Source organism: Trachurus japonicus, chromosome 15 (assembly GCF_045865225.1).
Source record: "Trachurus japonicus isolate A0001 chromosome 15, Traja_1.0".
Classification (NCBI taxonomy): Eukaryota; Metazoa; Chordata; class Actinopteri; order Carangiformes; family Carangidae; genus Trachurus; species Trachurus japonicus.
Window position 1 is genome coordinate 6,870,718 of NC_140921.1, and position 24,646 is coordinate 6,895,363.

General features: G+C 41.8%; 1 protein-coding gene across 3 annotated transcripts in view; it reads right to left on the bottom strand.

Annotated features, from left to right (window-relative positions):
- The window catches only part of gfra1a (gdnf family receptor alpha 1a), a 122,873-nt gene that overhangs the window by 90,145 nt on the left and 8,082 nt on the right, over positions 1–24,646 (bottom strand). For 2 of the 3 annotated variants that reach the window (XM_085799385.1, XM_085799382.1), the window contains exon 4: positions 13,645–13,803. The exons of the other annotated variant lie outside the window; for it this stretch is intronic. In XM_085799385.1, the coding sequence (XP_085655511.1) occupies positions 13,645–13,803 (159 nt within the window). The remainder of the gene's footprint in view (positions 1–13,644; positions 13,804–24,646) is intronic. 3 annotated transcript variants of the gene reach the window in all.

The window sequence follows — 24,646 nt, forward strand, 5'->3', positions numbered from 1 at the left end:
CCCTGTGACCCACGGCAACACCAAACTACAGAGCTGAAATATCTGGAAACTGCAGCATCAATGTGTTTCACATGTCACCTGGCAATTCTGAAAAAACATTTACATACTGTAGTTTACTCAGGTTTCATCAGCTTGGAAGCAAAAAGCTGGACAATCACAGCTCATAGTTTATATATGAATGACTCATCACTCAATATACATGAACAGGTGAGAAAACCTGCAATAAGAGAAACAGCATATCTTCATTTATGGAGAGAAATCAGGAAAAACTTTCACTATATTTGCAGAATTAGACGTGACTATAGAGCTTCAGTGCAAATGGTAAGGTTTAAATATATACGTGAATTCGTGCCAGACCAAAAAAAAAAAAACTCATGCATTATTAATCAAATTAAAAATGCACTTAAAGATGATAAAGATAAATCTCTTTATCATACTAATTTACACCCACACGCTCTAATATAAACTCAGACCCTCTTAAATATTTGGATTCAAAGCCTCTTTCCCACTTACTTGCAGAAATATTATGCAGCAGGCACATTACGTTTGTCTAAAATTAGTTATTAAACTACTTTATGTAGTCATATATATATATATAAATATATACCTGGCTGAGGAAAAGACACAACACGTAACCCCACTTTGCTCTTTTAGGTTTCACATCCTCTCTCTCTCTCTGAACCTATTTGAGTTCCTACGCACATTTCACATCTCACAGTTCAGCTTAAGGGGCTTGAAAGTTATAAAATTAAAGAGTTCTGCTCCCTTGTGAAAGTGAAGCAAAAATTGCATAAATGACCTCGGACTCCATCGGGATCAAATTCGCTCTTGTTCAACAAATGAACTGGTGCATTAATATATACTTTCACATTCATTTACCCACTGTAGGAGTAGTTACCCCCCCCACCACCACCACCACCACCTCTTCCTCTTATCTCCATTACTGCACTGCAACCCAGAGGAGAAGAGCACTACTTCACATGGAGCAGACCTCTGCTACACGCCAAACTGAAGTGATTTACCTCAATGGAAAAATTTGAGAGGAGAGCGAAGAGAAAAAAACAAAACAGTTGTATCTGTTAAGCCATCACACTTCACTTCACTTTACTTATTAATTCCTTGGTAAGTATGAAAACGGGCGGCTAATTCTGTCTGGAAGTGCATCAGCCAAACAGCTGTGCAGGGTGAATTAACTCATCGCATCGTAGCCTGGTTATTCTGGGGTATAAATCTCTAGTCAGGGAAAACAAGTCAAACATCTTAAGATGGAGTGTGGTTGAGTGTAGGAATACATTACTTTGAGTTCCCACTTGTAAATGAAATTGGTTTCCTCGCCAGTCGTAAGCGCATTTGCACTGAGTACATTTCAACCTTCACCTCCCCAAGTTAAGATGCAGGAGCACCAGCGCTTTGCATGTAAATCTCTCAAGTTTAAGCACACAGCCTACGCTCGCTGGCTTGCTCTGTCTGTCTCTTTCTCTCTCTAACACACACACACACACACACACACACACACACGTACACACTCATTCCTCCACACACAAAGCTGCACAGCAAATCCAACTCTTTACTTTAACTCTCTTAAACTCTATAACTTGTATTTCCTGTGAAATACACTGTAGGGCAATTCCAAAATGAGTCACTGGCAGAGACGCAAATTCGAGTGTACACACACACACACACACACACACACATACTCAGATACACACATGCTTGCCTATACATTCATCAACACAGCTGCATCAAGTCTCTGGCAAGGACACGCACACACACCTACACACACAAATCAGTATTCACCCGTCATGTAAATAAGTGAATGTGACCAGCCAATACCTTGTTTTTTTCTTCTCTACCCACTAAACATCTTGAAACCGAGCAGCCGCTCTCACTTCTCCAGATAAAAAAGACCCAAACTACAGTATGTGAAGCCGTGTCCACGGTTTAAAGTTCAGTGTCCTGATTGGAAGTCTTTTCTCACACTAATCTCTGCCAAGTGAAAGAAAAACGTGTGCTGCAACGCGTTGTGGCGTTTGTTGATGTGATGTGGCTCGGTTGAAACCTCGCTGGTGGAACCTCATCACGGCATGGAAGCCAAATCACAAGCTGAACCTGATGCTGCGTTCAAGACAACTCGGAAGTCGGGAAAAAACAAGTTCCAAGTTGTCAAAAATGAATTAACTCGGAAATTACAGGTCGGAAACTCGGGTATCATTTCAGAGCTCCGACTTTCCGACTTGACATCATGACAACATCAAAACATGGCGGCCTTCATCTTAAACGGTTACAATTTGAAAATTTGAAGTTATTTGTTGAGGTTTTAATGCATATTTTTTGTGCATTATTGCACTATATGAAATATGTTTATATGTGAAATTGTGGTTCTCGTATGTAACAAATAACGTTATCAAGGCTGTAACGCCTATATGTACATCTGCAGCGTCTCCTCTCCTCTTCATTTGCCTCCAAAATAAACATAATTTACCGTTGCATACATTTTTCATTTTCAGCAATGAGCCACAATAATAGAGTTCCTGCAGTGTGAAGACAATGATGTTGGAAGATGGACATTTCCGAGATGGGAATTCCGACCTCCGAGTTGTCTTGAATGCACCATGAATCTCAGGAAGCTGCAGCTCTGACACCATAAAAATCTGGATTTGATTGGGATTACAGGACCACACACACACACACACACACACACACACACACTGCGCTGCTAAGGAAACCATATGTTGACATTTGCGTGTCAACATACAACCGGCGCTTGAGCTCCAAACCAAACCAGAAAATGACTGCACATAGCTCAGGCTTCATTATTCAAATGCAGCTGAGCGACCACGACGGCCGGTATTTACATCATTATCTCCTCCACTTTCAGCCTCACAAAGCTTCCTGCCCCACAGCAATCTGGCACAACTGTCCTGCCTAGTGCCGTCATGTGCTTTTTCGATAAGTAAAAAACAACAACATTTGATTAGTAATTATATAGTTCTTTCTTTTTTATATATATATATAAATAACTCATATGAGTCTTGGAACCTTATGTTGCTTTCGGGAGGGATGAAACAAAGCTCAACTGAACGAACTCAGGGTGTGTTTGTAGCTGATATACAAACTTCAATGTGAGCAGCTGGTGGTGAAATTTAAAATCTGGAAACGTCTGCTGCTGCAGTCGGATCTGTAACGCAGTCTGAAGTCAGCAGAGAATGGACTAGTGCACGGCCTTAGCTGGGTCTTAGACTCTCGCACTAGAGACTGCACATTGGGACATTTTGCATTGAACAGTTTCTTATGTAATTACTTTACTTATTTAAAGCTCCAGTGTGTAAAATGGGGGGAAAATCGTGACATCGAATGTTTAGATTCTAGATTGCAGCGCTCACTCGCTCGCACTCGCCCCTCCCATCGGCAAAGTGACAGTGGCCTCCGAGGACCAAAGGACTTCTTTACCAAGACTGGGATGACTGGGGGTATTTCAGGAGCATGGAGCGATGAGGTGAACCTCTAAACCATTTTACCATATGTCTGCTGTTTCCTCCTCCTTCTTATTTCCTTCCACCTTCTTCTTAGTTGGTTTATTTATGAACGCGAAACTCGTGAAACGCGCTCTCTGGCTGGCTGGATTTTCCGTTCGGGCTGCCGTACAAACATGGCGGCAAGATGCAAGATGGCGACACTCTCTAAAGCAAGACCCTTGCTTTATGAAAGAATAATTATAAGGCTACGAAAACCAAACCAATTTTATTTCATAGCGATTATACACTTATACAAATATATGCATGGGTAGTATATTCAGATTTTGCCAATAAACCTTGACAATTATTACACACTAGACCTTTAAGATTGTATCCAGCAGTTAATGTGTGATCCAAACCGAGTCAGAACCCACTGTATTGTCTCTTTAAAATTGATTACAGGGTTGAGCCTTCTCTGCAGCAGAATTTAACCACATGTCATAGACAATGTGGTTCTGTTGGACCGGGGCGGTTTGAATGAGAATCAGCACCTCCAAGTCTGAGGCGGTGAATCTCTGCCCCAAAAACACTGCACCGCTCCTAATGGAGTTGGGATAGACCGTTCAGTGTTCACATGTTTGTGATTTAACAGTCGTTGTTTCTTCCCAAGCAACCAGAAGGAAGAAATCCCAGATTGGAGTGAGGTTTCCTGCACAGGGAGAGGAGCTCGGAGAAGAGCCGGCTGCTTCTTCAAAACTACGAGAATCAGGTGAAGAGGTTCTAGCGTCCAGTTAGGATGACGGCTGAGAGCCTTTGGAGATCTTTCAGGCACATCTAAGGCCGGGGCTCAAAGTAAACCCAGAACACACTGAAGAGATTAGATATCTCATCTAACCTGGAAACACCCGGGATGAGGTGGAAAGATGGAGAGAGGGGCGTCTGGTGAACTTTGCTTAACCTGCTGCCACCAGAATCTGACCCAGGATATGTGGAAGAGAAAGGACGGATGTAAGGAGACAGCTCTAGATTAGTTTTTTTTTTTTTTTTTCAGATGCATTAGTATGAGCTTTAGAAACTGGTCCGTCCCTGAAGAGGAGAGGAGGCTTTGTCTTCACTTTCATCTAAATCACATTACAAACACAGTTCCATCTCTGCTGGCTTCTTACAGATGTAGTTTAATGTTTAATGTGATAAGTCACGTTCTTGCTGTGCTAGTGTCTTAGACACCATATTCGAGTATATCCTTTGTCTTGTGTTAGCTTTCTGCTACCATCTATGGTGTTCTGGTCAGTTTTGACCCGTGTTTTAAATCAGCTGTAAAATACACTAAAAACATTTTTTTTTCATCCAATGTGTTTTTCTTCTCTTGGTTACATTGTTAGGCTTCCTATCCATGAAAATATTGGTTTTAATATTTTTTTGGTGTGTGCCCCTGGGCCTTTTTTTGTCAGTATCCCCTTGGTTTCAATTGAACCTTCCTCTTGCAGCTTTCTGATACCATTTATGTTGTTAGGGTCGGCTTTGACCCAAGTCTTAAATCAGCTGTAAAACACACTAAAACAATTATTTATCATCCCATTAGTTTCTCATCTCTTGGTTACGTTGTTAGGCTTCCTTATCCATGAAAAGGTTGGTTTTGCACTTATTATTTCAGTTTTAATTCTCATTATTGTTCTTATTGTGTGAAAATTTTAACCAGAGCATTTTAGAATTTTCTGATTTTTTCTTTGTTTGTTTTATTTTGGTTCCTGACAAAGTCAAAAAGCCTATAAACAAATTTATGTGGTACTTTTATGCATTTAAAACCTGAAAACCGGTTATTGGTGACCCGAACACAAGAGAAAGGATATACTAGAGTCCGCTCAGTTAAAGCTAAAATGTCATCGCTTCCCGCCAAAAAAGTTCTCACTTTTCTGCCAAGTCCCCCAGCTCGTCCTCAGGAGCCTAATGCAGCGAGTCAAAACAGCTCGGTGGGGCCACGCCAAACTGTGCACCCAGGTCTGAGCTACCACAGCCTTCCCACTAACGCTGCATACTGGGAACAGTGGGAAGGAAGATGCCCATGCTCATTTTTCAGTCCACAGAATGGAGCAGAGGCAGCATTGTGTGTATTGTGTGTGTGTGTGTGTGTGTGTCTGTGTGCACGTCAACAACAGTGATTTGAAGGGATATGCTCCACAGGCAGACCAGCAGAGTATTGTGAATCACACATCAGGACACCTGGCTCTCTGCAGGATGCACAACAAGGCTGACACTATATTCTCACACACATTAACACCCACCACCCACACACACACACAAACTAACACACACACACACGATGCACATTAGTGCGGTGTGGCCGTGCAGCAGCCGCCCTCTCGCTGGTCCAACTGCACAATATGTCCCTTTCACCTCCCCGTCCCTCTGGCTGGACGGTGATAAGTCCCCCTCTCTCAGTCAGCGCGAAGCTGTGAATAATGGATGAAGTACAAGTTGTGAGCAATCGCAGCGGTGCACTCACATGATGGACACACACACAAAGAGAGACACAACAGGGACAGCAGGCATCTGTCTTTGCCTCTTTTTTTGTTTTTACTGCCTCCGCTGCTGCTTCTGTTTGGCTCTTTCTCCGTCTCCGTCTCCGTCATAACACACCAGCGTTAATAGTTGTCTTCTCACTCAACAAACAATACAATAATAACACGATTTCAGGAAATTCAGACTAATTAAAGTCACTCCGCCGGCCCGTTCAGTCCTGACAGCCTAAAGTGGTTTGACCCCCAGGTCGGCCAGCTTCACTGTTTACTGTCTCCGTTGACCTTAAAACCACTCACACCATGTTTGTCTCTGTTTATGAATAATAGCATCTCCGACACATGCACATACACAGACACACACACACATCCCCTTAAGGTGGCGCGGCCGTGCCAGCTCCGATTCTCATGAGGCTTTTTTATTTTTCCTCCATGTGTTATTTCAGGCTCTCCCGGGATGCTCTCTGTGTCGTTATTGTGTCTTTTTAACCTGAATGTGTATCAGTGTAACTCTGAGTGTGAATGCAGACGGTGTGATATTGTGCGAGGTTTTCTGTTTTTGGCTCAGCGCCGGTAACCTGTGGTGGTGTTGGGTGTCTTGTTGCTCCTGTCTGGTTATAGCCGACCGCCACGGTTTCCTTCGGGGGCTCGCGCCACGTTCACTGACCTGTGCCGCTCTGCTTCAACAAACTGGACAGGAGGAGGTGAGCGAGCAGAGGAGGAAGAGGAGGAGGAGGAGGAGGAGGAGGAGGAGGAGGAGGAGGAGGAGGAGTGTTGGGTAAACACAGAATTAGAGAGTCATGTTATTGACCCTTCCTTGTTTTTGTAAATCTGCCTAATGAAGTTTCTGGGTTTGTTAGTTTTCTACACCTCTTTAAATATGTATTCTTTCAACAGTTCATTAGCCTTATTTATCTTCCTGTAGCTCTGATCCTGCCTCATTATTGCCTTTTAATTTTCACATCAACTTAACCTCACACTATTGGAATTAAATGGCTTTTTTTTGTGTGGCTTAAAGCAAGACACTCAGTACAAACACAAACAGATGTTGTGTAGATCTTAAAGCCTTTTGTGATCTGTGAATTTGTACCATATTTATCTTGTTTATTACTGTAACTAAAGTCAGATTATGAAAACATGGTCATACTGTGTCATATTTTCCAAAATTCAGGTCCAAATTGATCATTAAGGTGGTCATTAATGTGTATTTTGGCTGATTGGTAACAAGATAGTCTAGTGCAAAACTGCCAAAAGACATGAACATGTAGTTTTATTGTCAGAAAAGATATATGAAGTTGATTTTTTCAGCTCTGAAAAGTCCAACTCACATCTCTCCTGTCATAATCTGTTAACCACAGCTAATGTTAGCACATGATTATGTTTTTTGTAGGTTAAAAAAAGATTAAAAGCAATAAATCATTATTTCTCACTTATTTCTCGCCTAAAATCTCCAATATCTGTCTAGTTAGTTAAATCTAAAAGCAGTGGAAATTTCCTGTTGCAGTTCTACTTTTTTATCCTATGGGTTCAGAGTTGCCTAAAATTACCTTGAAACAAACTGAAGTAGCTGCAACTAAGTGAAAAACTAAATACTCTTAATAGTCAGTGCAACACTTGAGCTGAACAAATGTGAAATATATGTGTAAATGTAATGTACATTTAATTCTACGCATTTGTATAAGTGGATATTGACCAATGAGTTCATATCGATTATAGGATTTAAATGGAAAACTACACAGACACGCCTATAAACTTCCTCTTAGAAAAATATTTTTATTTGCTCAATTATTATCAGAACAGAATTCTTTACAGACCTGTGATACAAAGTACTATTATTATTATTGAATCAATTTCATAGCGTGACTCTTGACCACATTGCCTAGTCTACTTGCAGTCAGACAGTTTGATGGGCTCATGCACCCAAACACACATGTGCCTCTCATGAATTATGAACTAACATCATCAGTATAGTCTAATGGTTTTTAGCTTTATGACTGAACCAGTGACCCATGCTGCAGTCGTCACAGCAGGGAAGAGAAATACGCCAGCGTCACTGTCGCTGATTTAATCATGGTCAGCGACCTTTAAATTAAATATTTCATCCACCTCCCTGTTCCATTGTTTGATCTCTTTCATCAGCACATCTCTCGTTTCATGCTTAATTGATGCAGATTAGTAATATTTTATGAAGCGCCATAAGTTTTCCTCTAAAAGATGCTTATTTAAACTGTAACAGAGCTAAATAATATATTTACCTTACAGCTCTGTTTCTCTTCAGTCATCAGTATTTCACATTAAGGCTGTAAGAATTGTGCAAAGTCTCCACAAAAGGGATGAAAGTCGAAAAGCTCTGGGCGTGGCCCCCCCGTATAAGCTCCTCTGACTAAGAACGCTGATTTAAAATAAGCTCTCTCTCTTTCAGACAGTCATGACTCATTTGGTTCGGGAGGAGATTTTAGTCTTGCTCATTTAATGATAACAGCTCATCCAGAAGACAGCGGGCCACTGGCCAAATCTGCTGAGCTGACGAGGCTACGAGATGATGACAGGGTGTTCTGGGTGGTATTGGGGGGGTAGTCGGGGGTGTTCTGACTCTCCTCTGTGTGTTTTATCCAACTCCATTTTGAGAAGCCAAAGAATAACTGATTTCACTTGCATTATCCAAAATGCTCCATTACAGAGAGTTTTTTTTTCAGAGTTTTGATTTTTAACAGTGAAAAAGGTTTTAAAAAGTTGTTAAGGGACAAATCGATCGCCGAGCGTTTGGGGGGGCGTGATGTGGGCGCAAAATAAATGCCCCTGAGCCGGCCGGGAGTCCTCAGCTCAACTCCCGCTGCCGTAAATACTACATTCGAGTAAATTATCAAAATGCTTATTGATCACGATATACTGCATTGTTGGAGGGAGGAGGGGAGGGAGGTACTGTATAATATAACGTCAGACTTGGCAGACTGAGAAAGAAAATGAATAAATAAATGAAACAAATGCTTTTCTTTCAGTATTGTGAAAAATATCAGGCAATTTGGGATAATAAATAAGTGATAATCAGCAATATTAGCCCAAGGCTTAGTTCCAATCTCCAATTTACAGAGATCATGAGAAAACATTCCCTATATTCACTATAAAACACCTTTCACTCCTCAGACTCATCATGGGGCTCTAAAATACGACAAGGTTTTTTCTTTTTTTTTTACCTCCTCACCTTTTCTTCGCTGTACTGTCAGCCACCTTGGAACTGCACAACTCAACCACTCTCCTTATAAAATGTTTTCTCACAACGGAAACAATTTCACATCCTTCCACTGCTGCTAACATTTCAATGCTATGAAACGTCGGCCTATTCTTGGCTGAACAGAGCGTTTTCCACCTGCCTGAGATACAAAGAGCCCCGAGTGAAGCTGTTCTCCAGCGGCTCTGCTCTCCACATGACACTTTTTTTGGGGGGGTTGGGGGGGGTTACCTCATGGTGGTCGATAAGAGTTGAACACTGTTGTTATTTGTTCTGAGGGTTGCACTGTTTAACCATCAATTCTGTTCCAATTAAAAACACCAGCAGAAATGTGTCAGTGGGTCTTGACCACTGAGCTCTGACCCGACCAAACAACACGGGCGTGACATTTATCGAGATGTTAAATATAGACGGGCTTGTGCAACGTCCCCCTCCTGTCCTATACCTTTGATGTGTTATGGTGTATGTGGCACCATTTATGTTGACTCTTTATTTTTTATGAAATGAACTTCTCTGATGAAGAAATAAAAACAAAGGCTTCATCCCAAAACTTAAGACTTTGTTGATGAGCCGTGTGTTTGTGGAGGGACAGTTGGTTTCTTCATTTAAAATGTCCCATACTGTGTAAAGTAATATTGTGTTGCTGCAGGTCTAAGTTCTGTGTTAATACTGTGAAAGCATGAAGCCTGAGTCCACATGCACACAGCCTATATACAGAAACTGAGCCTTAAAACAAGTGAAGAAGGTCAGAAAACTATAATTACAGTGAAAATAATGAGGTGAAAATTTGCTGTCTGACCAACTCCCATTTAGTCTCCACTTTACAGCTAACTTGAAACAAGCGATGCTCATAAAAGTGTAAAAAGGCAATTCACAAAGTCCATTTATTTCCTCTTTTTCAAATCCTCGCTGTGGCGCCTTAAACGACAATTATTACCTGCAACGATGAATCTTTTTAAATGACAATTTTTTGGAGAAACAGTATTTACAGTTAAGCCCTCGGCGGCATCCATACTCCTGTCAGAGAACAGAGGGATTGAAGTTTTTAATTAATCTGAACACCAGCATCCCCGAGGATACACTCACACATACTCTGTCTCCTACACACACACACACACACACAGGCACAAACCCACACAACTCAGACTGTAGCAGGAACATTTAGGCGTGACAGGCGGAGAGTGGCAGAGCGACATATCAACCTTTGCATAAATGTCTCTCTGAGACACTTTGTCAAAATAAAAGTGTCTGAAGAGGGGGATGGAGCTTCTGTGGCTATCGCAAAATACTACAGAGCGGCGCTACACACAGTCAAGTGACCATACATCCACACTTTCATCATCCTAAATATCAGCTGACCTTTATTTCTGAAGCACCAACGACTGGATGGAGAAAAAAGATATAACATTATCTCAACTCACATGATTCTGCAGCTTTTCCAACAACAACATCACATTCTGGCCTATTGCGGTGTTTCATTGCTGACTTTTTAGCTATAATGTCTTATTTTTATGTTATTTTCCAAGCTCAACCTGAGTTATGGAGAAGAGCACAGGCTCGTCTGATGCTGTTGCTCTTTTTTATTCTGAGGGTTTTTTGTCTGCACAGTGGGGGTACGCAACAGTAAATCCCAGCAAGGGGCGCCTTGTTTACAGTAGGAGAAGCAGAGACAAGTACAACAGCACTGTTTATTGAAATATTCCATTCGCTTTTATCACATCGATAGTCTAACTTCTTTTCCCTCGAATGTAAAAACTTTTTTCTTGTACACTTTTCACCCTTATTTCCAATTCGAGTGTTTACTTCCCAAAGCCCAGATATGCATTAAAAAAAAAAGCAGGTGGATGGAAATGCTCCTAATGAAATGGAGAGAGTCGACTTGTGCTGCGCCTCAGGTGTTAGACACAACACACAGTTCAGTATGATTCAACCTCACCCTCAGCAGTGTTGATGTAATCCCGCCTTCAGCCAGACTCGCAGCAGAAAACGTGCCAGTTTGCCAGCGAATGAGCATTTCTTGTATACGCTTCTTTGGTCAGTTGTGCGTGCAAATGTGAGGTCCACGCATTTCATCTTTGAAACCTGCCTATGTCTTTTTATTTCAGTAAAAGCATCTTTTCGTTGTGAGTAGGGATGTCACGATTACTTGTTTTCACAATTAATAGTGGTATTAAACGCCACAATTATTTAATCGTAAAGATTCCTAAATACCGTTACTTTCACAAAAATTTGATGTTGGAACCTTATCGGCAGATGTGCGCAAAAATAAAAATAAATGCACAGATACTGGTCCATTTAACTAAGGTAACATTGAATTGGTAGGAATTTAAATGTTAGCGTGTCATTTTTAATTTAAAAAAAAAGCAAAACAAAACAAAAACGCAAACATTTGGTATAGACGACAATTCATGACCTGAATATTTCACACATTTCCTCTGGGGATTAATAATTGGTCATATATTAGTAGATACTTGAAATATTTTGTATAAACGTATGAGTAATGTAATTATATTTTGACTGTATTTGATTTTACACATTCATAGTGTTGTGAAATTAATTAATGCATAATAATCGTGATAATCATAATACCGTGATTATTTCTCTGACAATAATCGTACCAAGAAAATCGTGACATTCCTAGTTGTGAGTGTGTCTGTGTGCAATTGAAATTATACAGTGAATCGCCAAATAATGGCACGTTTCATTCACAAAGACATAGCAAGTTAACTTTTCAGCAGGCCGTAGTGCAAAGTGAAGTATTTCCGTTTCCACCATCACGGCCTTCAATAAGCTGTTTTTGGCCATAAAACTAATGTAGCAGTCACGGACATTGACTGCCCTCTAAAATGGAAATTCATAAGCCAAAATGCCACAGTGGGAATATCAAAATATGACATATCCTCTACTTCTAGCCCCTCGCCCCACCCTCCCACTTCTATCCGTCTCTCTCCGCCTTCCCGCTCCACCCCTCCGTCTCTTCTCCAGGGTTTTTCAACAGAGAGCACATCTGCTGTAGGAAACTCATCTGAAGGACATGTCAACCCTCCCTGACACGGCTGACTAAGCAGACAAACGGACCGACGGGCCGACGGACTGACACCTCTCTCAGATGCGTCCCAGGGGAACCCAAAATCTATAACCGGCTAAATCTGACACCAAGGAGGGGGAAGTCTGTGTGTGAACAGCTCAACAGATAAAAGGAAAAAAGTTGACGTTACCAGTCTTGTGTTTCAGAAGCAGCTTGATTCTCAATCTGCGTTTCAAATCCTGTGATATATTCAGTAATATTGTAAACTACAACAGTTTGGTTTTGATGCGGTTCAGATGTGGTCTGCTTCATCAGTCGTAAAGATGAAATCTGAACCGACTGAAGGAAACAGTAGAAAACATGTGGGTTCATTGGTATAAACAGACAGATGATTTTTGAAAACCAGTAGCTCTTCTGACAAAATGAGCGTGAGAAAAGATCTGCCGTGTGCAGCCGTGCTCACTCTCAGTTACTTCTTACACGTTTCATAACTTGGTCAGAGAGCAAGAAAACATTACTAATGAAAACGTGACACTTCTCAGAAGAAGCAGGGTGTGCAGTGACAGTTTTCTTTTGTAACCTGGTACCTCGTAATAAAAACGACAGATGTGTCTCCAGCCAGCTGTTGTGCAGCGTCAAACATCTGCACAAAGTTACACAACTGTTTCTCTGCCTTTCTGCCATGAATCACGTCAAAGAAAATCAACAAGCTGCAGATACTGAAGTCAATCTGAAGATGTGGAATATGCCATGTCTCAGAAGAAACACAGATAGCCAGCACTCATAGGTTTATCCATCATTTTTCTTTAATCCAGGCAGCACGGGCCCACAACGTACGAGCTTCAGCAACACAGCTTTCTCCAGCACACCTGGACAATTTGGACTTTATACTGTAAGGAGTGTGCTCACTTTCTCTTTGTGTCTGTCTTAATAACTGTCATGGTTTATTGTCAAAATCTGAATATACTACTCATGAACATATTTGTATAAGTGTATAACTGCTATGAAATCAAATTTGTTTGGTCTTCGTATAGCCTTATAATTATTCTTCAATATATATAGCCATCTTAGCCGCCATGTTTGTACGGCAGCCCGTTTCGCGAGTTTTGAAGAAGAAGGCAGAAGGAAAGAAGAAGGAGGAGGAAACAGCAGACATATCGTAAAATGGTTTAGATCTTCACCTCATCGCTCCATGCTCCTTAAATACTCCAAGTCGTCCCAGTCGTGGTGAACAAGTTTTTTGTCCTCAGAGGCCACCATCACTTTGCCGATGGGAGGGGTGCAATCTACAATCTGAACGCTAAATGTCACGGTTTCCCCTCCATTTTACATACTGGACCTTTAATCTCAAGAAAACAATCATGCACGATCAAACACACACAAACAGAAATAAACACAACTCTTATATGCTGTTACCCAGTATGGCCCAATTGGGATGAGCTCTCCTGTTTCTACTGGGGTCCTGTAGTTCGGTGGCGGAGGGGCCCCCTCTGCCCAGAGCGGGCTCTCTGCCCTGGGTGCCCCCCCTGCCTGGAGCCGGAGTTGCGGAGCCGCCGCTCCAAGGTTCCCCACCCTCTGTAAGAGATGCGCTTCATTCAGGACCACCAACCAACAGCCAGTCGGGGGGGGGGTCATCAGGGTTCACAAAGGTCACAGGGAGGTCAAGACTCCAAATGATAACTCAGATCAGGTCAAAGGAGAGGGTGTGGGGCGGTGGGGGGGTGGGAGAGGGGTAAGGTGAAACAAGAGCCGGAAAAGAGAGAGCATTCAGATTCATTCAGCTGACGGGCAAAAGTCACATTCTGGGTGTTTTTCAGGTGAAGGCAGGAGGAAGGGTCCCGGAGATGCCTGAGTTTCATAGAGAAGCTGAGTGCAGAGTGCTACAGAAGAGGACGAGGAAAGAGGAGCTGTTGTCTGTAACATCACTGAGGGAGTATAGTTCTTATCTACAGCAGAAAACACAGTCTGGATGAAACGCTCTGCTCTTTCTCCGTTTCCACGTCAATCAAGTCAAATTACAGCCGAGTCTGAATCACCTGCTCAGCGGCTCTGCATGAGCTCCACCACTGACACGGTTTCACATCAGAGATCACTGGTCATATGGGTGTGTTTGTGTTTGTGTGTTGTGTGCGCTTCAAGTACGAATAATACACACAGTTGCAACATAACAGCAATTTGGGTGGTGTTTCCGTGGATTACCCATTGACAAACTGCACATTTTGGCGTGGTGAGAGATCGCTGTTTAGCCCACTTATGTGTGAAGAGAGTCTACACACAACCGCATCGATCCAACGCTGCGCTCGACTCACATGAAACAAGCCCAGAATAGAAGCATCTGAAGCTGCCTGGCAAATTGGGGGCACGCAGTTATAGATTTTTAGTTGGGAGGACGGTTGTGGATGAAACAAATGCAAATTTATGTATCAATGCCCTCATTTAACATCTCTGAGAGCAAAGACTGGCACAGAACAAGGACTCGGCTGGATGCTGTTTTTGTTGTGCATGCGTGTTATTTGGGTGCCAGCGGGGGCATTGCATTCTTGCACACGTGCGTGTGTGGGTGCATGTGCACTCTTGGCTCTTGGTTGTGTTTTTGTGTGTGTATGTGTGTGTTTAAGGCAGTGTTTGCTTTTCAGGGATGCTGCTGTTCTGTGATCAGAAGCAGCGGCACAAAGGAAGAAGAGAGAAAGAGAGAGAGAGGAAGGGGTAATGCTATTATCCTCCAAAGAGCCGATTTTGTTAGTTAGAGACACTGCTTTAATCAGACTCAGACTGTGGCTATTGACTAACATGCTTAGAGAGGACGAAGTGTAAATTCCAATCGACAAGTAGAAACCCTCAAAGTGTTGAGCAGGAAAAGAAAACTGTGAGAGGATGAAGCAGTAAAGTTCAGCAAATTGCAAAAAAAAAAAAAGATGCACAGGATGACCACACGCTCACCCAAATAACATTTTCACGCATCAGCAGCAATCTACAAGCTACAATGTGCTGATAACGCACCAACTACGTCACTACATAATCAAGAAGTGGATCGAAGCCGTTTGCACGAAGCAGAATAAACTCGGACAGAGTGGAGCAAGTATAACAGGATCGTCCTCATGACAAATGTGTATTTATCTACTTTGTATGGACTAACAAAAAGACCTCAGCTTTTAAGACTCTGCAAATTAAGAGTGCAACAAAACAATGTGACAGAAACACTCTAATACATTAGATTACCAACTATGGATTTGCACATGCACTGAAATGACAGTGGTGGCTTGCACAGCGTGTGATGTAACACTCTATTCATAAAGAGAGAAAAATAGAAGAAACCAAAACATCTCAACTAGTGTGGAGCTACTACTGTATTGCTGGCCTTGTCCTTGTAGATGCCTGACAAGGAAATCTGTCTCTCATGGACTTAAGCAATATCTGTGATACAAACAAGACTTGGGTAAAGGAGGTCTAACAGAGGCTCGAGGTAAGAATGAGACATTTCTACAATTTCCTGGTGGGGAAGAAGCATAACTCTGCAAATCCACTTGTATGAAAGAATGAAACAGTATAGCTCCGTCCAGTCCGGTTTGCTTTGATAGAGTATGAAATTCTATTAAGACACGACGAAAGCCCTGACGTTCGGAGCCGAGGCAAGTTAATCCTGCGAGTTGACTGTGTGCAGCTGAGGGCTTAGAGCAGCAGCTTAACACAAGGCCGCGGCTCGGACGCACCTGCCACTGGTCAGCCACGGCCTCAACCCGCCGAGCAAAACACAACGTGATAATAACAGGAATTATTAACGGCACCGAATTAAAACAATTTCATCTTCGTTGTTCATTCAAATGTAGTTATTTGCTGCATTTCAAAGGGTCAAGTATGTGCAGTGATGTGTGCAAACTGAGTCAAACTGGTGCAAGCAAGTTAGTAGGCAGTGAGTTACTGCACATGTATGTCATCAACCAGGTCTACTGTAGGTCCTATATTAATACTGTAAAAGAATAAATGTGTAATTGGATAAAATGCCAGTCAGCCATGTGTTTTAAAACAAGACGCCATGACATCCACTCCAACACAGCTCAACTGAACCCAGCATCTAACCATGCAAGATTTAGGATAACAGATTTACCTTGACTCTGCTATATTTTTATTGGATCATTCAGAAAACTGGCAGCCAATCTGTGGCCCTGATTCATTAAGCAGCCTGTTCTTACCGGATCTCCAGACCGAGGCGTGAGAAAGAAGACGTAAAACTAGACCGAGATGGTTTTTAGTTCTTAAAAACCACAGATAAATCTTCGTATGGTTCAATAATTCAAATAAAACACCGGAAGAGTGTAATATAAGGAACCTTTATTCAGATATCCAAGTCAGAAGTAATGGTCTGTTTTAGATGGATATTTCTACTCTCCGTCCTTCGCTTGGTCTAGTCTTTCCTGGCTCCATGTGCACGCCTAGTGGTGTATAACTCCCTGCATAAAGGCTCTGCAACTGTGTATGGGAAAAGTTAATTGTCCGTATTTGCATGCGGTATAAAGCAGCAGTGGGAGGCATACCTGGCACATGCTCTCTCCTGCTGATTTGAGCTGTCAACTGTATTTATTAACTATGATGAATCACCCCCCTCACTTCACATCCAATCAAAGACCTCTCAGAGGGACTCAAATCTGGTCACCTTTAACTAAATGATTTCCTTGGCCCATGGTGTGCCAGCCAGCGATTGCACTGGCAACCTGACGATATGGCTGCTGTTAGAATTATTCTGCCAATGGTCCACAGCTGGATCAGTCATTTTTGAAACAGTGTGGTGAATTAAATGGCCAGTTTGACGTGCAGGAAGGAGAATTTTCTGCTTGGGATGAGGAAAAATAGCAGCAAAGAGTGAAACATGGAATATACAGTAAAGGTGTTCTTTGGACCTTGCCTTAAGGATGCAGATTAAAACTGATCTAGGTTCAGTCCCTGCTGCAGAACACAGTATATTTTACAATGCAAGCTGACAGCCACCACTGAATCAGAATAATCTTTCTTTTACAGTGTAGAGGAGTTTTCCTTTTTCTACCAGACCACCAATAACACCGAGCTCTTGATATTTAACTAAAAATATGCTCATAAATCTCCGGGTAGTTCACATTACTGCATTTTCTATGCTAAAAATCAACTGTACAGAGATGAGACAAGGTCAGTGAAAACACAAATCCCCAACAGGCTATGTCCTTCTCCGAGAACACAAGAGTCTGGAACTGTACACCTCAAACCTTGCTGAAGGATAAAACGCTTTGATCCCGGCCTGAACGGAAGAGCCTGGGCGGAAAAGGAGGAGGGAACAGGGGAAGAAGGAGGAAATCAATAGATTCTTGTAGACACAGCCTCAAGTTTCCAATCTAACACAGCGCTGTATTGATCAGGCTCTACACGAGACAAGGCAGTGGGACAGTAATGTCGGCAGTGGATTTGGGAGTCTTTAAGAAAACAAACCCCTGTGTAGGCGATGGGACGGTGAGATCTACAGACAGTGAAGACCTGCACAGTGGATAGATACAGTACATGGAGATGGATGTCATAGTGTGTTAGAAGTCGGCTTGGACAATATCCAAAAAGTACTACCTCAGCCCTACTGTAAGCAGGAGGCAGGGTGGGGTTAATGTCAGTACCGTAAATTCTCAAATAAAAGCCGAGTCTCAAAAAGATGTCGGTCTCCTGTACTGGGCCGGGTCTGGCTACAGATTTGAGCAAATAGACGCCAGTCTGAATTAGAAGCTTGATCTATTTCTATTTTCTGCAAGTTCTTGTGAATGTGCACAACCTCTCAAAGCCCACGATCGCCTATTTGAGCAGTTTCTAAGCTGTTTAATTCGTGCTAGAGTTCTGAACGGGCCTGAAAATTTAAACGCCACCCAGTCCGATCTGTGGGTGTTGAAGCTCGGTCCTGATGCGGCCGTACTCACGGGCATTAACGTTCGGCCCCGATGCGGCCAAAAAAAAAAAGGAAGCCTGTGGCCCGACCTTACCCGAGTTATTTATATATAGGTTTTTGACTCGAATCTGGCGCCTCCGGTCATGTTGTTCGAGCCGACTGCCAACTGCCCAAAAGAGTTGGAGCCTATATACAGTCTATGGCCAGAGGTGCATGCATTTACTGTATTTCGAATAAGTTTAATCGGCACTTCTAAATGAATGTGTGCTCCAAATCTGACTCTTTCCTTCTTTTACTCTTTCAAACAGTAAGAAAAGAACGATTTGAGAGTAATTTTCATCTCTGCTGAAGATAAGGTTTGTTCAAATTTAAATAAAAGCCTGTCTGTCCCATATACGTAGACGCCTAACTCTAATATAAGCTAGGTCGGCAGTTGAAGCAAATAAAAGCCTGCTTTTACCTCGGCTTGCTCGTCTGTTTGTTTGTTCTGTTCTGAACTGCACAGGAGGTTTAGCTTCAGCAGCACGTTAGTAGAGCAGCAGCAGCTTTAGAGCATTTAGGGACGATGTTGACAGTGAAGAAGACCATCTGTATTTTGGCAAAAGTGCAACTTCAATAAGCAATCGTTACAATGTAAGCAAATAGATTTGAATCTATTTTAAAAATGCAGTGGGCCATGTATAGGTGCATGTGACATGAGCCGTAGACTGATGGGTTGATTGAAATAGGAGGGATCTGCTCTGTTAGACCCTCTGTCAGAGACTGGCATCTGAAAAATGCTGCTAAAAGGCTTTTCATCTGTGTGGACACGCCATTAGACTGCCAACATCACCAAAACTCATGCAGTGTAAAGTGCAAGACTTCTTACTTCTTACTTGGTAGAGTTTGTCAGAAAAACGGTCTCTGGGCATGTGTGTTAAATGGAAATGAGAAAACCACAGCAGTATGACCTTTCTAAAACGTAGGTGACTGAGGTTTTATGTGTTGTTGGACTGGCTGGCACTCAGGCTGAGGGGGAAGAACAATGAATGAGGGAATGAATATGCATGTTCCAGAGAAAAAAGGACGGGGAAAGTAATTCAAAATTAAAGTTGCTGCGAGTCAGACTGGGTTTGAGAGCTGCTCCTCTCCTCTGTGACTGACATGCAGAAAAAGAAAAGCAACACTTCTCGTGGTGCAGCTCGAGCGATGATGCTAGCTTCAGGGAAGTGAATCACTTAGCTTGTGAAGAAGAGTCTGGAGTCATTTTCTGGGAAATGATGCTAAAGGGTACGATGGTGAGGTCAGGAGTGCATGACTGATACCAAAACCAAAACCAGTAAACTCCTGACTTCATCTGCAGCACTGCTTGTTCCTGGAAAAACAGATATTTCATAATTCGTAGTGTCAAACCACTCTGTGTTTGCAGTGATGCACTGATCCCACTTTTGCCTTCTCATTGAGATGATTTTAAATGTTTGATGTTATGAATGCTACTGTCAACATCCAGTGCGAGGAGAGAAATAATAATGAATACACACTCCTTCAACAACTTCTAGAAGGTAAACACTAAATCTGCTTGGTGGCAAACAGTGCAGGGCACTTCACATCCAGAACAACTCCCAGCAACAAAATGCATTTGACTGAACAGGAAAAAAAAAGTAGTGTGCTCAGTCAACCAACACTGGATAAATAAAGTTAGAGAGCAGTCAGGATAGTCTCTCTCCCTCTCTCTCTTTTTCTCTCCATCCAAAAGATACAGCACAATAAATTACGTTTCTACCTCTGTAATTCCTCCGCATTCCCTCACCGACTCTATCTCGCACTCGCACATATTAGGCGGGTACATATATGAAAAAAAACCACATAACCCTAAAAAAATTCTAACAAAAGGTTTCTCAGCTGTTTTTTATAGTATTAGATGTCCTTAATAACATACTAAAAGTTTACCAAAATTTGACCACTAAAGGTGTCATTTTCAAGATGGCGTCCAAGATGGATAGGAAGCCTGAGGAGACACTACAGGTGAATAGGGTAAAATTTTTAACTAACAGATATCACCATGAAACTTCCCAAGTTTATCACTTACATTAAGACAAATATTTTTTGTATTACAAGTTTTGTCAAATTGTGTGTTTAAATATGTAAATTAGGCAATATCTCATTAAATATGCGCTAATTTGCATATCCGAAATCTGAACAATGGATAAAAGCCACTTTCAAAATTCTTGTTTTATTTTGTTGACATACTAGAGTCAGAAGTTTTTACAGAGGGGATTTTGGATATCTCTCTTTATCACTCTGTAAATGAGAAAATACTATAGCCCTAAAAATTCAAATATCGTCGTGTTTTTAGGAGTAAAATGTTGTATAAGAGCCCGAAATCTCCACTTCAGCAGCACTTACAGACACCAAACCTTCCAGTTTGATCCCTTTCTATATTCTGAAGGTTTTTACAGAGGGGATTGTTGATATATCATTCATAGCCTGATTTATACAACATTTTACTCCTAAAAACACGACCAACTTGAATTTTTAGGGCTGGTGACAGTATTTTCTCATTTACAGAGTGATAAAGAGAGATATCCAAAATCCCCTCTGTAAAAACTTCTGACTCTAGTATGTCAACAAAATAAAACAAGAATTTTGAAAGTGGCTTTTATCCATTGTTCAGATTTCTGATATGCAAATGAGCGCATATTTAATGAGATATTGCCTAATTTACATATTTAAACACACAATTTGACAAAACTTGTAATACAAAAAATATTTGTCTTAATGTAAGTGATAAACTTGGGAAGTTTCATGGTGATATCTGTTAGTTAAAAATTTTACCCTATTCACCTGTGGTGTCTCCTCAGGCTTCCTATCCATCTTGGACGCCATCTTGAAAATAACACCTTTCTAGTGGTCAAATTTTGGTAAACTTTTAGTATGTTATTAAGGACATCTAATACTATAAAAAACAACTGAGAAACCTTTTGTTAGAATTTGTTTAGGGTCAAGTCATATTTGTACCTGACTATATATATACACACGCACGCACAGATGCAGGCGTGCGCACAAACATAAGAGGGGGAAAGAGATAGTGGTAGACATTCTTATCTCTGAACATTGGCAGCTCATAATGAGAGTGACTTCCTCTGCAGCCAGTGGTTGAGTGGTGCTGACAGCCTCTCAGCCTTGCGTGTCAGCACGGGGAGATTTGAAGCACTTGCCTTAGCCTGACAGCCCGGGCCACGCACTTACAGATGTTTCCACGCTCGCAACACATACACATATATATATATATGCACACACGCCGCTTGCGACTCTTGCTTCAAGGTTGACTTCAGTAGTAGTGGGAGGGAGGAGGACAAGATGTGTTTGAAGTACTGACACATGGAACAGACACAATATTGAGCTTTGGTGTATTGGGGCTTACGAGTGGTGAGTGGGTGATATACAGAGAGATGCAGCAGCAGCAGCATCAGCCAACTGGGAGGAGGACAGAGCTTAAGGAGAGAGTTTAAGCCAAGCAGACATCAATACACAGCGATGAGGAGAAAAATTCATTACAAGCCAGAGAACACAGTTTCTGATTACTGCATAGCTGCCTGTACGAAATTTGAAACATGCACAGGCTGGAGATAAGTAGCTCCGGCACACACTATACTATAGCTTCAGTTGAATTTAACTTAAAGCTACCGATGTCCTTCACATGCCAGGTAAAGGACGGACAAAGGAGAGAAAAGGGCTTGGAAAAATGCGAAATTTCCATCATACTATGCTGTTTACGATAAAGTTTTAAAGCACAAACTGTAGTTTACGATAAGTGCTGCCAACCTAAATGCTATATTATCACTTCAAAACTGCCAAACAACTGTAAAAGGTCAGTCTGCGAGCCAGAGTGAAAATGATAGTAGTGTAAACTCATCTTTATTCATAGGTCGCACCTCCTGGAATCTGTGATGTTCTTATCCATTTCCATCCACTGCCACCCCATCATTTAAGCTGCAGCTGCTGTATTTACGTTAAGTCATTTTTGGCCGCTGCCCAGACTGTCGATTATGGCCCGTGTCACTTTTTGCCCCGTGTTCCATCTCTCTTACCTCTCAACGTACTTGTGCTAAATGACAATTGGCTCGCGCAGGTCTTATCTGCAAACAGAGCAATCATGCACCGTAATCTCTGTGGCGATATGCCAAAATGTTTTCAAACTGTTTCACATCAGCCCGTCCTCTCCGTCGTATAGTCGATCACACCTCAGCGGTGCTTTTGGCACGCCAGGAGAATTAAACATGAGAGGTCATGATGATCAGGAGAGCTGGGCATGTTATACATTTCAATTTTCAAAATGTCATGAAACAAGATGATGCAAAAGGAGGACAAGAACAAGGAGTCGATGCAGAGGTGGGAAGTGGACTGCAGAATAACCTGTGGAGAAAAGGTTTTTGGAAGCGTACAAAAGGTACCTTCAGGAGAATACATTCATAGGAAAATGCTGTGTATTCATCCATCTCCTGCACACCGCTTTGATTTTCCAGTGGCCGCGGCCAAATGGTGTGGCAGTAATTCTAAGTCCACTTGAATCTCAGAATAATGTTCTCTGTTTCTGTGTTGCACCCCCCTGCATGGATCACTGACTCATAAACATGGGCGACTGGTGAGGAGAAAGGCGGCCATTTCATCGAAACGCTGCTCTCCACTTCCTCCAAACTTGTATGAAATCATGTGGCATGATGGAAAATTATTGTTTTTCTGCTCGGTGTAATGTCCAACTTTCATTTTTAGCTAGCATCTTACAAAGCTACTGTAGCATGCACAGGGAGGTTACAGATGCATGTGCAGCCAGTGAATGAAAAATGTGGCACTTCCAGTAAGAAAAATGAGCGCACACTTAGTTTTTCATACCTCACGCAGGCACACTTGTCTGTGTCGATGTATTTCATGAATGTTGTATGAGCCAATACACCTTTTCCACGAATAGGGAGACAAGCAGAGGAACTCACTGAGCCCTTACATGAACTGAGACAGAGACATCAAAACAGGAGGAGCTGCTAAAGAGAGAAAAAGATAAAGGGACTTAACACAGGGATATTTTGTTGGGAAAGGAAACTGGGGAATGTGATCAACAGCCTGAGTTTAAAAAAAAAAAAAAAAGACAAACATAATGGAAATCATAAAAAACACACATACACTTACTTTGATATATTCTTGTTTACTGTCACCAGAACTTGTGTTAAATGTGCATGTTAAATATTTCCTTTGCAGGGTTCAAATTCACGGGTTCCAGACTTAACGCTATTATCACTTCATCGCTGGAATGAAAATTAGATAGAGATGGCAGCTTTTAAAAAGAGTCACATATTATGAAAACAATTTATAACACTAAACTTTGAACATATGTCCTCAGTAGAAAAAGTTCCCACTTGCCGTGTGTGTGTGTGTGTTTGTGTGTGTGCATGGAGAATGGTGTCCTATGTGTCATCTACTGAATCATCAAGTCAGCCAGCCTACAGGAAAATATGGCAGTGTTGCTGGTCCTACAACACTTCCAGCGACTTCCAATCAACCAAGATACACTGATCAGGATGGACATGATGGACCATGAAAACACACAACATAGCACTCACTCTGTATTATGACTGAACCTGCAGCGATCCCAAGGCCTTTCTGTGCTGACATCATCAACACAGCCCTCAAACATCAACATCATTCTTTCTAAACCTAAAGGACTTTGCAGTTTAGTTAATTTTGCCAAAGTCTTGCCCATATTTTCTTTTTCTCTAAAAGCAGCAGAGAAGAGCTCAGCGTTGCAGGCTTCTGCTCTACTGCAAATGTAGTTGCTCTTTTTTGGTGCAGAGAAGTGAGATGCTCACACTTAAGTGTGACTCACTGGACTCAGCCCCAGAGGTAGAGGCATTCTGCCCCAGGTAAAGCTAAATTAATCCACTGGAACTGCTGTATGTTGAGTGCACCTCTATTACCTGGACAGTTTTCTTTTCTTTTCTTTTTTTTAAATAAAAAAGCTTTCTCATGTCAGTGTTTTATACATTCTATCTAATGGGATTCTAATTTATAAAACCATTAAATAGCTATTTCCAGAAATGTACTGTGACCTATGCTTGGAGATGATGACATGAATAATCAACTGTATGGTGTTTAACAGGATCATATGTTAGATATGTTAAAACTTTTGTCTTTTCTATTTCATGTACACATGGATAACCTTTAAATCTTTACCTACTGTATTAAGTTTTGTTTGTTTAAACCTTAAAAACAAAACAAACAATGTTCCATTAAATTATATTCTATAACGCAAATGCATATAACCAGCTCAGCTGCACCCTACATGTCTTTCTAATGAAATCAGACTGACGCCTATGGACACGTCATTGGGAACAGGTGTTCAGGGCACAGCAGTGTGGGCGCTGGAGTGTCTGTGCATCTGTGCACTACATGTATGGGTGTCACTAGAGATTAGTGTCTTCGGTCAGAGACATGGGGTCGACTATGGAATTACAGGATCACTGTGGTTGCCTATTGTTCCTATAGCTTGGATCA